We start from the raw sequence: 15,628 nt of genomic DNA, 5'->3' as shown, positions 1-15,628 counted from the left end.
GCTGATGTTTGGTTAAATCACTGCTACACTCGTGAACTGTGAAGGTTTCTGGACACTAGTTAAAACCACATCATCATATCATGGCGGTCTTGAGTTTCCAGTGACTCTATGAAGGAATCATTGAAACCGTCTTTGTAACCAGAAAACAACCATGGGTTTTGTTCCTTTATAGATTTCATAGATCTAGACATTTTATACATATTATAGTTCTTGAAAATGACAAAATCTGCTGGGTCAAAAATATCTGTACAGAAATGTTAATATTTGGTTAAACATCCTTCGACCGTTTTTACCTCAACGAGGCCTTTTTGGTAGCCGTCTGCAAGCTTCTGGCAAACTCCTGCTTGTGTCTTTGACCACTACTCTGGACAGAATTGGTAGAGTTAAACTAAACTTGTTGATGTTGTCGGGGTTAAAAGCCTCCCCTTCTCTCCTTCAAACATATTTCTGGTCATTGTGGAGGAGTCACCAGCTGAAGAGGCCACACCACTAACAAACGTCTACACCAGAACAGATCATTCAAGTTGCTTTAATGGAAACTCAAGACTGCCGTGATATACATGGTCTCTGCAAGTGTTTGGAAACTTTTGTTCACAAAGTGTTTTGTACAGACGGACATTTGGCCATTAGAGTTGTATCCTGTTGTTTGGACAAGGATGTCTAAAGGTTCTGCTGTGTTTCCGGATGTGTTCCCTCTAGTATGTGTGAACAGTGTACACGTAATGCACTGAGCAATGGTCGTTTCTTTCCCTTTATTCTACCAGCATGGTGAAACGGAACCTGGGTCCGTCCACTCGCTCCATCTATCTGGGTCTGGCATGTCTGTCCCTCGCTCTCCATCTCCTTCTGGCAATTTTTTGCCTCTCAGTCCTCCAGACCACCTGTGTCCTTCCCACCTCCTCCTCTTCCTCCATTCCAAGAACGGATACTCATCATAATGAGTCGGCCTCCCACTCCACCTCTTCATCTACTGCCTCTTCTTCGAATAAACTGCCAGCGAGAACCCACAGTGAAGAGCAGCACAGTCCGACTGCCAACACGTTACATCACAAAGCCCAAGACTCGATCGGTGAGGTCACCGAGAAGGCGAACAAACTGACTGGAGCTGGAAAAGCGATTCAAAACGTCAAGGGTCAGTCTAAGCTGGAGGCGTTGTTCGAGCATCCGCTGTACAACCTACCAGGCCCAGAGCTGCAAACGGATGATTGGCTGCTCAGGGTGAAGACAGATGAAGACGCAAAGGATGTAGGGAGCGAGGAAGGGGAGAGTGAAGAAATCATCACCAGTGACAGTGAGTGGTAAGTGGAACTAATTGGGTAAAATAGATCAATAAAGTCAAAACGAAGCTGTGAAAAACTCCAGCCCAGTCAAAATCAGGTTTTCTATGACTTCAACATGTCCAGTGTTTCTAGAGGACACATTATCTGCATCATTATTATTCTGCAGAATCTGCTCCTGATTCAGACGTGTTGGGCAGAATTCATCCAGTGCTATCTTCTTCATTGTGTGGTGTCGAGTAGTTTTACAGTTTTAGAAAAGGACTTTAAATACCCTCAAGGTTGATCAACAGTGGTTCCTGAAAGATGAGCTCTTTGTGAGGCTGAAGAGTTTTAGAGGTATTCAGCTCCAGTGCTTCACTTCTCTTGTTTGTATCATAATGTGAACATTCAAGGTTCAGCTTGTTTTAGAGACGACATAAAGGTATTTTTTTAACCTTGCTCGTGACCAGGTTCTGTGGATGAAGATGTTCTTCTGTCAGCCAGTCGGTCCGCCACCGGGATTCACACTGAAATATCTATCTGGCGTAGTTCCGTGATGTTTGTGGTGCCCAGAGGAAACTTTTAGTTTTTTGTTTGTTTTGTGGTCACCACCAACCCCTGAACTCTCAACCCTGGTGAACGTCTCACTTGGTACCATTAAAAAGGGAATCTCCAGGACGGAAATATCAAGCCGACACCAAAGTTTAAAAAAACACTGCAGTTCCACTAAAAAAGAAAGTCAAGTGTCTCCCATAGACCTCAGTGCTAAACATGTCTACACCGCTGTGCAAAACTAACTCTGGTCTCTAAAGAAAACTTCTTGTTCATGACAACTGTATGGGGAGTTCATGTCTACAAAAGTCCCTCGTTTAAACTGCATTAAGGCACAAAGTTAGGCATAAATGAAGGCATTCAGGATCCACCTGATGGCTCCTTTTGTACTAGACGGTCTGCATGGTGTCCATTTGGGACAGACAGAATAACAACCAACTGCATATGCAACAGAATGTTCTGTGTAGATTCCTAAGGACTGGAGAAGTGGCATAACACCAACAACATGCACCTCTGCCAGAGTATAATCAAGGCTTCAGTCAGACAAGACTCCAACCATAAGAATGAGCTTCAGCATCACTGTTCAGAAAACCAGTCGCTGCCGTCACAGAGAGCTCATCCACCTACATATACATATAAACCTATGTATACGTATGTGGATGAACTCCGTGGGGTGCTGTTGACTACTGCTGCTGTATGAATGTAACACAAGTCCATTGTTGTTTTATCACTGAAACAAGCTGCCTGACTTTCAGTTTGACCATCACTGGCCTATCTAATTACTGTCTGACATCCTGTCCTGAAGGCAGAGTGCCAGCGAGGAGGACGGCTACGACAAAGTCAGCTGGACGCGCGACGTGGAGACCCACCCTCCCTGGCTGCGCTTCCACCTGGGCATCTCTCGCTGGGAACTGTACAACAGGAAAGACCCCAACCTGGCCCGGCTGACTCACTATTTGGCAACGCAACGCATCCTCGGGGCTGGTGAGCCAATGAGGGCGGCGGGCGGGGCAGACAGGAGAGGTGGCAGAAACAAAGCAAAGATGAAGAAGATGGAGGATTAATAGCCATTTATCTATTCTCCGGTGGTTATTTCGTATCTTAAACTACATCCTGAAGCGTCAGTCTGGTGGAAAAGTCATCCTGCAGAGTCTTTGTACTGCCCAAACCTGCATCCGTCTGTGTTCATTGGGCTCCACTGATAATACACCAGGAGGAAGCTCAGAACCTGACCTGACTGTGACCCCGATCGTCCTTGTTGTGCTTGAATCTCAAGCATTCAGATTCCTCGGGGAAGTCACAATCACACTCAGTTTAATTCTAATCCATTAATACAAACAGCTCATGTGTGAGAGAGCCAGAGGCAAGACGCAGCGCTCACTGAAGTTCTCACTGAGTGCAAACAGCAAACTGTGCCAAAAGCTCATATTTAGAGGAGTGAACATGACAGTTTTAAGAAAGTCGTCCACACATACAGTTCTGTATGCATATTAGACTTTTAGAGCACTGACTGATCTATGCAAATCACATTTACACAGAATGAAAGATCAAACCCAGGAAGATGCAGCAGACTGTTTCATAACCCGCTAATCCTTTTTGTCACAAAGTGAGAGTGCAAAGGAGGTGAAAGCAAACAGCAAGAACCATAAATTGATTGCTTGGAGGCTGGCGAAGACACCCAGGCCTGCACACGAAATAGAAAAGTGAAATGTCATTAGAATTCTGAACAGCAGGCAAATGTGTAGACGTTCAGAAAAAACAGAAGAAAATCTTGACATTCAGACACTGGAGCATCTCAGACTTCCAGCGAACAGTCTTCTGTAGTGAGGTCATGAGTATAATCCTCCCACGACGGCCCAACACAGACACACGAACACGCTCCGACCCGTGTGCACCGTGTGCCAGAAACCAAATCACCTGCATCTCATTTTGGCGTTTGCTCATCTCAGACAGCCGTCGTCAGCACGCTGCACAATGAATAATGGATACAGATTTGTGTTGTACACTGCAGATTAAGCACTAATCTCAGCTACAGGCTGATTTCCTATTTTTCTCTCACTGTGTCATCCATTTTTTCCCCCATGTTTAACATGCAGCCACGCCACACCGGATGTATATTTAAAACAGGAACTATGAGTGAATACGAGAGGATCTGGTTTGGATCTCAGAACAGAGATGTGTTCTGATTCATGTGCTGGACTTGCTCATGAAAGCATGCAACAAATAAAAGCAGCTTCTGTCTGTCTGGGTTTGAACCACCTCACTTGAAAGAGAATGAGCTCATGCTTTGATTGGACTCATCCCGGCGGTCTGATGTGTGGAAGACGGTTTGTGGGGATTAAAGAACGCAATCCCAAAGTGCACAACAAGGAACCATCAGTGGAGGTAGAAAGGACTCCAAATGACTGGGAAAACTCGCTAATGTTACACTAATCTATCTGTTTATGAGCTGCAGGGCTTCAGATCCTCCAGGTAGCAGAATATAATCATCGACTGTACATCAGCAATGTGTAAAAAGCAGCTACGCAAACAAAAAGTAAATGCTGCAATGAAGCTGACAGAATATTTTCTATGAAGTGTTTCACGCTGGTCCTCCTGCATTCATGGGCAAAATGGAGGTTTCTGCAGCAGCTGGTGATTTAAGGCTGTCGGCCGCCGTGTGGAGGAACAGGCGAAGTGCAGCGTGTTGGAGAAACCAGTGCAGCTCTGACAGGAGCAGCTCCAGCACACGTCTGATGATGTTCAGAGAAGGTAGAGCTGTTCCTACCTGCTGCACTAAAGCAGAGACGTGATAGTTGAGTGTTTTCCTTTTATGCTGCTTCATTCGACCACTGCACCACATTGCAGAGCAGAATCTTATGACAATGAAGATTTTACATAACGATAGAAGAAACCTTCAAAATAAAACGCTCTGTTGGGTTAAAGCTGCATCAACGGCTCCACCAAAGGCGGATTTTTCCCTCTAAACTCCTCAAATGGTTTCATTGCAATAAAATGTCCAAATGATCCAACATGTCCCCAAAAACTAAAGATTAGAGAACGAGTCCAAGACCTGTGAACACATGCATGTAACAGACCTCCGTGTTTTCTGCGTTCCTCTTCCATGAATCATGTACGCCTTCAGATTTATCTGCTTTCTGGCTCCAACTAGCAACACGCTGCTAATTTATTATTAGTAGTAATGTAATGAGGTCACATATATCTTACATCAGTCAGAGGAACCAAGCCTGGACTTTTATTTTGACTTGGTTTGGTGTTAATACCAAAGCAGGCTGTTTCATGTTTCATTACTTTTACTGAAATAAAGGATCTCAACACTTCTAATGCTAAACATTTTGTTGGATTTCATATTTTGTTTTATGAAAATCATAAAGAGCTGCTGTGGAAGCAGTAACTTTGCCGGCTTCGTTGTAACATTAATGCACTGTTTCTGTGTCTTTCAGTGCAGAAGACGGGAGGAACCCAACTGAAGCTGCTCATATCGTTCCCAAATCACGGACAAGCGCTGCTCAAACCCATGAAGTAAGACGCCGCTGTTCATCTGGCACGACGTGTTCTGCTTCAGACTGCTAAACATCTCACACTTCAGAAAACTCCATGTTTTTGTTGCACAGGCAATCCAGAGATGCAGAGACAGATGTGAACCTCTTCTACTTCTCAGACTTTGAAAGACACAATGCGGAGATCGCTGCCTTTCACCTGGACAGGTACAGATGATGAGACATCCCTGACCCAGCAGGCAGCAGGTGTGCTTCTGGGCAGACAGACTGTTCTGATGCCAACAGGTGATTTGTGGAAGAAAAGCTTCATATGGCGTTAGAAAGTGGAGATATTCAGCCATAAATGCAAACTGTACTGCGGCAAAGAGGTCAGACTGTGGATGCAGGTGGCAGCTTCCAGGTGTGCTCAGCATAAAGACAAGTCCACTTGCTCTTGTTGGCGCCTTCTGTCTGCAGCTTTATTTCTGTTCCTTCTCAGATTGCTGGGGTTTAACAGGATCCCTCCGGTAGTCGGTCGACTCATCAACGTCACCGCGGACATCAGAGAGAAAACCACCGACCACAAGGTGTCGCGGACCTTCTTCACTTCCCCTGGTACGTGTTAGTCCATGCATCTGCCACTTCCTAAATCTATGTCTGAAGATCCTCAGTCCTCCAGCTCATGGTTGTTCTCGTAGATTAATGGTAGCAACTGGACTGATTGAGTTCCTTGAAGACGTTCCACCTTCATCCAAGAGGCTTCATCAGCTCTGACTGACTGGTTGGGAGTTCCACATACTGATATCCTGAAGGATTTCAGTTGGGGGTTGTTGCTCCTCCCCCTCGTTATGTGGGTCATTAGTGCTCCTCCTGACACAGTGGGGTTCGTTAGGGTCTTTGTGGCTCGGTGTGGATGTGGGTTCATCTTCCTGGGGAGAGCTCTGAGGACTGAACTGTGAACAGGTGAAGCCTCAGACCTCCACCTCTGATGAGGGATGGTCTTTCCAGGTGGACATAGATGCTTCTTCAGCCCTCTCTCAAACCATCTGTCCTCCCTGCAGGACAACATCTGTACGTTGTTGTCTAGCTGTCCACCTGCATCTTAAGGACAAAGGACACTCATTTGAAGTCCAGTTGCTACGATTAAACCACGAGAATTCCAAAATCTTTCACTTCTAAAATGGCTTTGTGGTCTCTGACTTCCTCCAGCGGGGAACGTGTGCTTCTACGGCCAGTGCGAGTACTACTGTTCCACGGAGCACCCGGTGTGCGGTCGGCCTCACATGTTGGAGGTTTCCTTGGCTGCTATGCTGCCTGACCTCAGCTTGGCTCCCCGCAGGTCCTGGAGGTCACCGTGGAGGAGATCCTACAGCCGCACCAAGCTGGCAGAGTGGGTGCACTGTTTGTATCCGGAGTGGCTCGAACCTTAACCCTGACCCACATTCAGCAGAAACTTCAGAGGGAATAAAGCTTCCATTAGACTGTATTATTATCAGCTGAGTGCTCTGCTTTAAGGTCACATTTGTGGAGCTCTAAGAGGTTGTTTGAACCCAGTTTGAACCCCTGCTCTATTAAATATTCAAATCTAGCCATAAACGACCTTAGTCGCGACATAAATACTCGTTTTGCAATCAGTGCTTCAGCAGCTATTGGCAGGATTTTAGAAACAATTCGTATTTGTGGTATTTTTGAGTATTTGTGCAGTTTCAGGTGTTCCTTCCTTCGAGTGGAGCCTTTAAAGAGAGTGTTTACAGAATCTTAAGTGTTTGCTGGCCTCTAGTGGTCTGACAGGAGAACTGCAACACAATGCTGACTGTGTGGCTGCAGTGGAGGGATGTATGGGTAGTGGAGTTCATTCATCCCAAAGGGAAGCTGCAGGGTTGTAGCAGGCGTGTCACATAAAAGGCTATAACTAAAAGGCTAAACTCTTGACAGCAGCTGCAGCCAGTTCGACGTCGATGTGCATACTTCTGAGCAGATTTCATTCTTTCTTATTTTTTTTTGCAGTCATGTGTAGACTGCATTATCTGCAGCTGTAATGCAGCTTTTTGTTTGTTTCATTTCTGCATCCTGCACAGCGTTCAGACCCAGTCCAGGGTCGGCCTGAGGTCTGCAGGGTTACACCTGAGACCACTTAAAATACCACTGGGCAACACATTGTGCTATTTCAGGGTACTGCTGTGGCTTTATTATTATTTTTATTTATCTGCTGTGGTTCTGTAACTAGCTTGAGTTCATTGAAACTTCCAGGCTGAATTTGAGACTGAGTCAAAGCAAGACGCTCTCCATTTAATCGTAAACGTTAAAGTCAAACACCTCAATCCACCTGAATCACAAAGTGATGTGACAACAAAGGCAACCAGTCTCCACCTGGACCTCCGACAGGTAGAACTGAGAGCAACACCACCCACAATGAGAACAATCAGAGAAGACTGCTGGGCACTAAAACACAAACTTCTGAACAAACCGGCGACACTAAGGTTAAGATCTGTTTTCTGCTCTTCAGTTTGACTGTGTGTCGCTGCTTGTTGTTCCCAGGTGGGAAAAGAACCCCAACTACTGCGACACAGTGAAGCAGACGCCTCCTTACAGCCAAGGAACCCGCCTGGTGGATCTCATAGACATGGTGATACTGGACTTCCTCATGAGTCAGTGAATAAGAGAAACATCTCCCAGCTAAATCCACGCCGGACGCTGTCAGTCACATTTAAAAAAAAAAAAAAGCATTTGATTTATTTTTATAGTCTAATATTTATATTTTTAAATTAGGCAACATGGACAGACATCACTATGAGACATTCGAGAAATTTGGTAATGAGACATTTCTGCTGCACCTGGATCACGGACGGGCGTGAGTACCGAGCATCTCTCCTTCCAGGCGGCGGATTACTTTGTTGTGAGAATATCTTGTTTTTAGTGCTTCTGCTAAAATGCTCTTGATGTTATTTCCCAGGTTTGGGCGTCACTCCCAGGACGAGCCGTCTATTCTTGCTCCTTTGCAACAGTGCTGCAGGTAAAACAGCAAAAGTTCACTTCTTGACTTCCACACCTAAAAACGATGATGTTTCCTTGAGAATAGGTGCAGCAGCTGCGAGGTGTAGCAGACAGTTTCCCACGAAACATTCAGGTGGATGCAATTAAAGAATCCAGATGATTATTCTGTCTTCTTTATTTCCTCGCGGTGCTTCGACCTCTGCAGGATCCGTCGCTCCACCCTCCTCCGGCTGCGTCTCCTGTTGCTCCCTGACTTCCGCCTGAGTGACGTCATGCGGGAATCGTTGGCTCAGGACCCTCTGGCGGCCGTGGCTCCCCTCCTCTCAGAACCACACCTGTCCGCCCTGGACCGACGCCTCGCCGCCGTCCTGCAGGTGGTGCAGATTTGTCAGGAAAAGCACAAAGACGTCATTTACGACGACGTGGAGAGATATGATCAAGACAGTCTGACTGGGGAAACACAAAACAATAAATGATGTGCTGGTTGTACACAAAGAAAGCAGTCGTCTCAGATAGCTGCAAGATTAAATGTGAAACTTGTTCATGACGGCATTTTCCTTCATGTTGAAGTAAAAATCTAAAATGATCAAAAACAAAAAATATGAGTGAGTGCATTAGTATTCACCCCCTTTTATGTAAAGTCTTCTCCAAAAATGTCAAATTAAATTCATCATGACTCATATTTAAAAGCAATAAAAGCATGAAACCTCCCGTGTGTCCTTGAAGGCAGCGACCAGCTAAATGAACGCAGACGTGAGGATCACAGCACAGGAGCTCCGTTCTCTGTGACTGCTCGACTGAGACAAAAAGCAGCTGTAGCGGTAAATAACCGGGGATACAGCGTTAATCAGGGTTTGGCTGAGGACCGCTGATGGCGCGGCATTGTAATCATCTGTAGGGGTTGATTAAAGGATCCAGTTCAAACTGGAATCCCTTTAATTGAGACTGCTACACACCAGAACAATCACAATAAGCTCATTTTACTTGGTGTGACTGGTTCACATGAGTCTATAATATTATATATAACAATATAATATAAAGCGGCTCCTAAATCTGCCAAATATTCAACTTTTTCTTATTAGTTAATTTTTGCCAACTATAGCACAAATGATGTCACCAGCACACACACTGTTTGGCTTTTAGGTCTAAGTTTCATACATTCCACACATTGTAGTACCTACAGGGCAGATGAAGAGCTGCAGCATCAGACAATGCACCCTGGCTCTTATTTCAGGATCAAAACATGTCCCACACTCGCCTCTGTTCTGCCTCCACAGGTTCAGACACAGCGGTCTGAAAGTAAAGCAGGTGAGCTGCAAACCCAGCTCTGCCAAATACTGTGCAGACGATTCAGGAGATAAGAGTTCACAGCAGGTGTTGAGTCAGAGAGCCTCTGAGGACGCAGTTTGTTCTCCATCAGTAGAACGTCTTCTTAGGGGTCGTATGTTAGAGGAGCACATGGGATGTTAGGAGGAGAGATAAAGTCTTTATTTTGCATCAAAAGAAGGATATTAGACATTCCAAACCGACAGAGTCCTAAACATCAGAACCAAGACGATGTCAGTGTCCAGAACCACCGTCAGTGTCACGCCTGCTCACGCAGTGAACACTTTCTAATCACAAATGTTTAGTTTCACAAAGTTCCATCCATCCATCTATCCGTCCATCCATCTGTCCATCCATCCATCCATCTATCTATCTATCTATCCATCCATCTATCCTGGGAAACTGGGTTCGGGTCAGGCCTGACTGTAACTGGGTTCGGGTTCGGGTTCGGGTCAGGCCTGACTGTGTATTCATAACTGCTTCCTTCAGCAGCTCCTTCACCTCCTACCGAGCAGCGCGCGTTCACTTCAGTGTCCGCCTCAGCTGTGCGCGCTCCCGTGAGCAACAGTTTCACTTTCCGAACATCACCGAGAGGCGGTACCGAAGGAGCGTTCGTGGGCAGTTCAACAGGAAAAGCTCTGATCGGTTATGAAAGAACATCCGCGTGTGTCGAAACCTGCTGCGTGACTCATATTTTGGTTTCTTCCCCCAGAACTTGATTTGGTTTTTTTGCGCGCCCGCTGGTTTGTGGATCAGCACCGAGGGTTCGGGTTAGGGAGGAGAGGAGGGCTTGTTGAGGAGTTTGGGAACGCTGCAGACCCAAACAGCAGAGGAGACGGTACAGTGCAGGAGTGCCTCACACAGTCCTGTTAAAAGGCCCGGTGTGGGTTAGGGTTCGGAACCAGCGTGCCAGGATTTTATTTTGCAGAAAAGCGCGCGACAGACGCCGCGCTGGCCACGCGTGGATCCGATGGACTTTCTGGAAGACAAGGAACTGCAGCGCTTTTTCCACGGCCATAAAACAGACCTGTCCCTGATGGAGAACCCGCAGACCTTCCTGAACAGGATCCGGGACTACAACCTGATCCCGGAGGACAGCTACAAGGTAAACCTACCGGGCGGGTCCCGTCCAGTCTCACTTCCTCGTCTCCTCATCCGGGTACTGGTGGGCAGAACGGGCCGCTGGTCTGAGAGCGGGAGCTAGATCCAGGCTCAGCAGAACACACCTGGTGTGTGTGTTGTCTCAGGTGGCTGCCATCCAGGTGAAACACACGACCCGTCCAGACTGATGGAACACACAGGAGACATTTTACAAGTGTTTTTATTCCCATAGTAACCAGTCAGGGCAGGATCACCCCCCAGACCTGTCTGGGACTGAACCTGGGACTGAACCTGGGACCGGACCTGGACCGGCTCCCATCCGTCTCCTCTCTGCACATTTTGGACTCAGTAGCTTTTAATAAACAAAAACTTCTTTATAAAGTCATTTTCTTGCCCTTATTGTCAGTGGCAGCTACAGACAGACTGAGCTTTAGGGTAAACTGTTCCATTTATTAAGGAAAAAGCAAAAAGAAAGCCCGGCCCAGATGCTAGAACAGTACCATCAGCGCCAACAGTGCTTCATGATCTTTTCTTAACCTCTTAGGACCCGAGCTCTCGTCTGATATGCATTTTTTAACCCTAACACTTCATAGTCACAGCTCCAAGCTGGTTTACCAGCAGAATCCCTTTTAACCAACCTGAGATATCTGCAACTTGTAAAAAACACAAGTTCAAGTCACCAAACAACCCACAGTCCAGTGAAGAAGTCCTGGATTTCTAACTGATGACTCTGTTTTAATCAGGACTGATGAATGAGCCGCGAGTAGAAATGTGAACGTTCATTAAACTAATTAAACTTCATCATAGGACACCAACCGTCTCCGCTGCTTTTCTTTTCATTCTGTGCAGAAGCTGAGTCGCATGAAGAGTAAAGAAAACCGGAAGAGACACCTTTACGAGTTCCTCACCTGGTTTGAGGAGAAACATCCGGATCGCATCTCTTTTTTCTGGAAGTGTGTCTTTCAAGAGCCCGTCCTGCACTGTTATCCCACCCTGCAGCGGCTGTACAGCCGCCTCCTGGACGGTGAGACGCTGATGTTTGAACATGTTTCTGCTTTTCTGTGATTGGATAAAATGATAAAGCAAAGGTCATCAGAACTGCATAATGCATTGTCTCTGCTTGAGGATGCTCTCAGAACAATTCTGTGAAGCTTCAGTTTATTGTGCAGCTTCTTCACAGTGCAGAAGACAGAACACATCTAATTAATATTCATATTAGTAATTGGCCCAAACGGCACCATTTCATCGTTTCGTAGGAAGGTTGCTCCAAGCATCTGAGGGGACTTGCCACGGTCCCGCTATGGATTTGGACTGATGCGCTACATAATTGGGGTTGCTGGTGACCCACTGTGTGGTCCTGGTTGGCATGGTGGGGTCCTCACGGACGTTATTAATGATTAATGGTGTCATTTCTATCAGCCACATTTAGTTTGCAGAGCGCATCACAATCTGCAGCTTCAGAGCAGTCTGTGGCGCCTCCGCTTCACTTCCTGTTATTCTTTGAACATACTGAGGTGTTCAGAGAAAGCCGAGCTCTTCATGACGACAAGTGGACGGCATGTGAAGATCAGGTTTCTGTGGGTCGTGTTGCAGAACTCCTTCTTCTTCTTCTCCTTCATACTGATGATAAGTCTTGATGATAAGGACAAAGCTGATGCCTGTTCCCAAACCCTAGACTCATGTGACTACACATTGTGACTAGAAGTGCATTAAGATGCTTATAGTAGGCATGCTGCTATTGACACAGGCGTTAATGGTGCAAAATGCACGCACTTAATGTGCACAGCTGCCCACATGAAGGCAAAATGCCACAAATATATATATAGAAGATTAATAACAAACAAAAAGCTACAGGCTGGTGGGAAGTCTGAAAGTACACAGCAAAAATAATAATTTAATAATAATCACCACGAGCCAAAGACATTTAAAACATAACTTGTGTTGAAATAGATGGTTGAAAATAATAATAAACTGAATTATCTGTTGGATAAATTGTGAAAAACTGCTAAAAGTGATGGATTAATGGTGAAAATATCCAACTGTGTTTCAGTCCAAGGGCAGTCCTATGAATGCAACGTAGAAGTGTCTAGACGTCCTGTGCCAGCAAACATGTCCTTGATGCTTACTGTGTTTTTGGCCTTTCATTTAATTGCAGGGTCTTTCCATTTTGCTGCACAATTCCCTGAGGAAGTTGAAAAGGAAGAGACGCACGGAAAGAAAAGGAAGGAGCTTTCCAACGATGAGGTGAAGCAGCCAAGCTCAGTGAAGAAGACGAGCAAGAAGAGACGTAAGACCAGAGGTGACGATGATGATGACGATGATGATGATGATGATGATGATGATGATGATGAGGAGCAGCCTGGTCCTTCATCCCAGCAGACTCCCAGTCAGAAGAAAAAGCCCCAAAAATTATGTTTCTGTAAGTCGCCTCTAACTTGTGTTTTAGTTCTATCAACATTGTTGTATTTTTCCTGAAAGTTGCAATGTGGCTCGGTTTAAAGTTGGACTCGGTTTAAAGTTGTGACTCAGTTTAAAGTTGGACTCAGTTCAAAGTTGGACTCAGTTCAAAGTTGTGACTCAGTTTAAAGTTGGACTCAGTTCATAGTTGGGCTCAGTTTAAAGTTGTGGCTGAGGTTAAAGTTAGGCTGAGTTCAAAGTTGGGCTCAGTTTAAAGTTGCGGTTGTTCTACTGGTCTCTCCACGGCAGACTTTACAGACGTGAGCTCTCGCCGACCACATGGTCAGATGTCAGACTGACTCCATGAATCACGGCATCTCGTTTGGAATCTTATCATCCAAACAACGTGATCCCATGAATGCAGCAGGTGGTAAATAACGGACCAACACAACAATCTGTGTTTTGAACAAGTCCATTTAGTGACACTTCACACTGCGAGGAAAACGTAGCAGCGTTCACGTCCTGCCGGCGTTGGTCATGCACCGCTAAGTCGGCCGAGCTTAACAGGCCCGGGTTCTGGTGAATCATGACTGGAGACAGGATCCACTGTGATCAACACATAGCATGCTTTAATGATTATTACGTCTTGAACAGTGTATACACATATCAGCAGCTTTATGCAAACTGTGAGTGAAGTAGTGGCAGCACAACACCCATCCCTACTCGCACCAGAAGTCTAGACTGGACTAGATCAGAAAGGCTCTACTGTCCCAGTTTGGGCAATTTGATTTGCAGCAGCAGTCGTCGTACACAGAAACATCACTGATGTGTCCTCTGACCATGTACGTAGCCTACAGCGCCTCAAGCTTATGTAGAAACCCTACAGCTGAGGGAACAGACGATCTGAGCTCTCTGTTTGATCTGGTCCTCTTAGGGAGGGGTTACCTCTTCCCAGAACCTCTAATCCAGAGGGTGGACTGGGTTGGCTCAGATCACCTCTGACCTCTGAATGGCTCTTACTGGATCAACATTGTCAAGCTGCTGCCGGCTGCTGCCAGCGGGCTTTTGGCAAAATGTCTGAAGACCCTACTGTTTCTAAGACCGAGCTGAGCCACAGCACAGAGGAAAGTCTGCTTGTCCTGCCAGTCTCTTTTGTTTGTTCACTGCCTGAACCTCACAGCCATTAGCACTGATTAGCACATAGATCCCACTCATAGACAAGACCTTCAAGATATCTGAACAGCTGACTGTTGGGGCAGCAGCTCCCTTCCAACCCAAAGACACATTTGGCCCTGCTGGGTCTCGTCTCAGTTATCTCATGCTTCAGGTCATGTTTTATTGAACTCAGAGAAGCACATCATCTGCTAGAGGCCATGCTGAAGCCCTCACACCAACCCTCTGGCCTCTGAGGTAGCGCCGCAGAAGCAGTGCCGAGGTCCCAGCAGAGGCCAGCGCCCACAGGGAACAGGTCTCACTTCAGCTTTATGTGGGTCATATCTCTGCAGGGATGTCAGGCTCTGTGCTTCATATCTCTGCAAGATTCCAGGAGGAAAACAGTCAGAAGAGTTCTCCTCCTCCACCAGACACTTGTGGACCAGACTGCAAAGTGCAACGCTCCAAATGTCGAGCTAATTTTTACGCAGCAGATTTGCTGCGAAAACAGGAAGGTCATTGAGCAGAATGTCTCAATCAGCAATAATTATTTTACTTTTTTTGTTTCCTAGCTTCTCCTTTAAAGAAGGGGGAGAAGGGTGAGCTGTGGACCTGGCCCATCTACAAGACCCAGCTGCCTGTGACCTGTGGAGGCGTGGCGGGAATGCTGAGGAGAGACAAACTGGCCCAAGGTCAGACTGACTGCATCAGGAGGGCTGAGACTTCATGTGGATTAATTAATTACAGAAAAACATAACGCGTTAATAAAAAGTAACCCATTAAATCGCACCTTTCTCAGCTCCCTAAGTTCTGGTGCACCAGTAACACTGATGCACACACTCCAGCCAGTAGGTGGCGCTAGTACACCTAAAGTTAATTTGCCAGCCACAGAGAAGATGCACAGGTCGCATCGAGTGGCGCACAAGAAAGTTTGGTGGACAGTGATGGAAGACGAGTGGCCGGGCTTTTTGGGCTTTTTTGGGTTTTTTTGTGAACTTCAGACGGCTGCTTGGATCAGAACACGGTGGTATGCAGTCAGAACTGTTAAGACAAAAGTCTGAAAATGTTTAATCTAATCGTGATAATTGCACTTTGACTTTGCTCTCATGTGAACGTGGCAGACAGATCAGAACTGAGCATGGTGTCGGGTCTGGTCGGGTCGCTGCGTGTCCAATCAGTGATTCAGTCGTCCAACAAAATTCCTTTGAATGGAAAAACTTTGCTTTTGGTGTCAAATGTTACTATTTGATAAAAACGTGATCAATTACAGTTAATTACAGAGCCTCTCGTTAATTAGATCAATTTTTATAACTAGAAATAATGTTTTTGTTGTTTCTGGTTCTGTGTCAAGCAGCAGTGAAGTGACAT

At 46.0% G+C, this 15,628-nt stretch overlaps 2 protein-coding genes across 4 annotated transcripts in view; both read left to right on the top strand.

Moving 5' to 3' along the window:
- Nucleotides 1-765: 765 nt before the first annotated feature.
- On the top strand, nt 766-9,581 carry LOC103371241 (extracellular serine/threonine protein kinase FAM20C-like). Its single transcript, XM_008300495.1, has 11 exons — nt 766-1,298; nt 2,617-2,795; nt 5,255-5,333; nt 5,426-5,518; nt 5,790-5,905; nt 6,500-6,680; nt 7,829-7,938; nt 8,060-8,141; nt 8,244-8,303; nt 8,490-8,728; nt 9,562-9,581. Exons 1-11 carry the CDS (start codon nt 766-768, stop codon nt 9,579-9,581), a joined length of 1,692 nt encoding a protein of 563 aa, XP_008298717.1.
- A 645-nt stretch (nt 9,582-10,226) lies between these two features.
- LOC103371235 (nuclear body protein SP140-like protein) overlaps nt 10,227-15,628 on the top strand; it is a 13,368-nt gene continuing 7,966 nt past the window's right edge. For all 3 annotated transcript variants that reach the window (XM_008300489.1, XM_008300488.1, XM_008300487.1), the window contains exons 1-4: nt 10,227-10,715; nt 11,561-11,735; nt 12,867-13,130; nt 14,833-14,952. In XM_008300489.1, the coding sequence (XP_008298711.1) occupies nt 10,581-10,715; nt 11,561-11,735; nt 12,867-13,130; nt 14,833-14,952 (694 nt within the window). In that variant the 5' untranslated portion in view covers nt 10,227-10,580. The remainder of the gene's footprint in view (nt 10,716-11,560; nt 11,736-12,866; nt 13,131-14,832; nt 14,953-15,628) is intronic.

This window comes from Stegastes partitus, unplaced genomic scaffold (assembly GCF_000690725.1).
Source record: "Stegastes partitus isolate 25-593 unplaced genomic scaffold, Stegastes_partitus-1.0.2 Scaffold1549, whole genome shotgun sequence".
NCBI classification, from domain to species: Eukaryota; Metazoa; Chordata; class Actinopteri; family Pomacentridae; genus Stegastes; species Stegastes partitus.
This window is presented reverse-complemented; position numbering and strand designations above follow the sequence as displayed.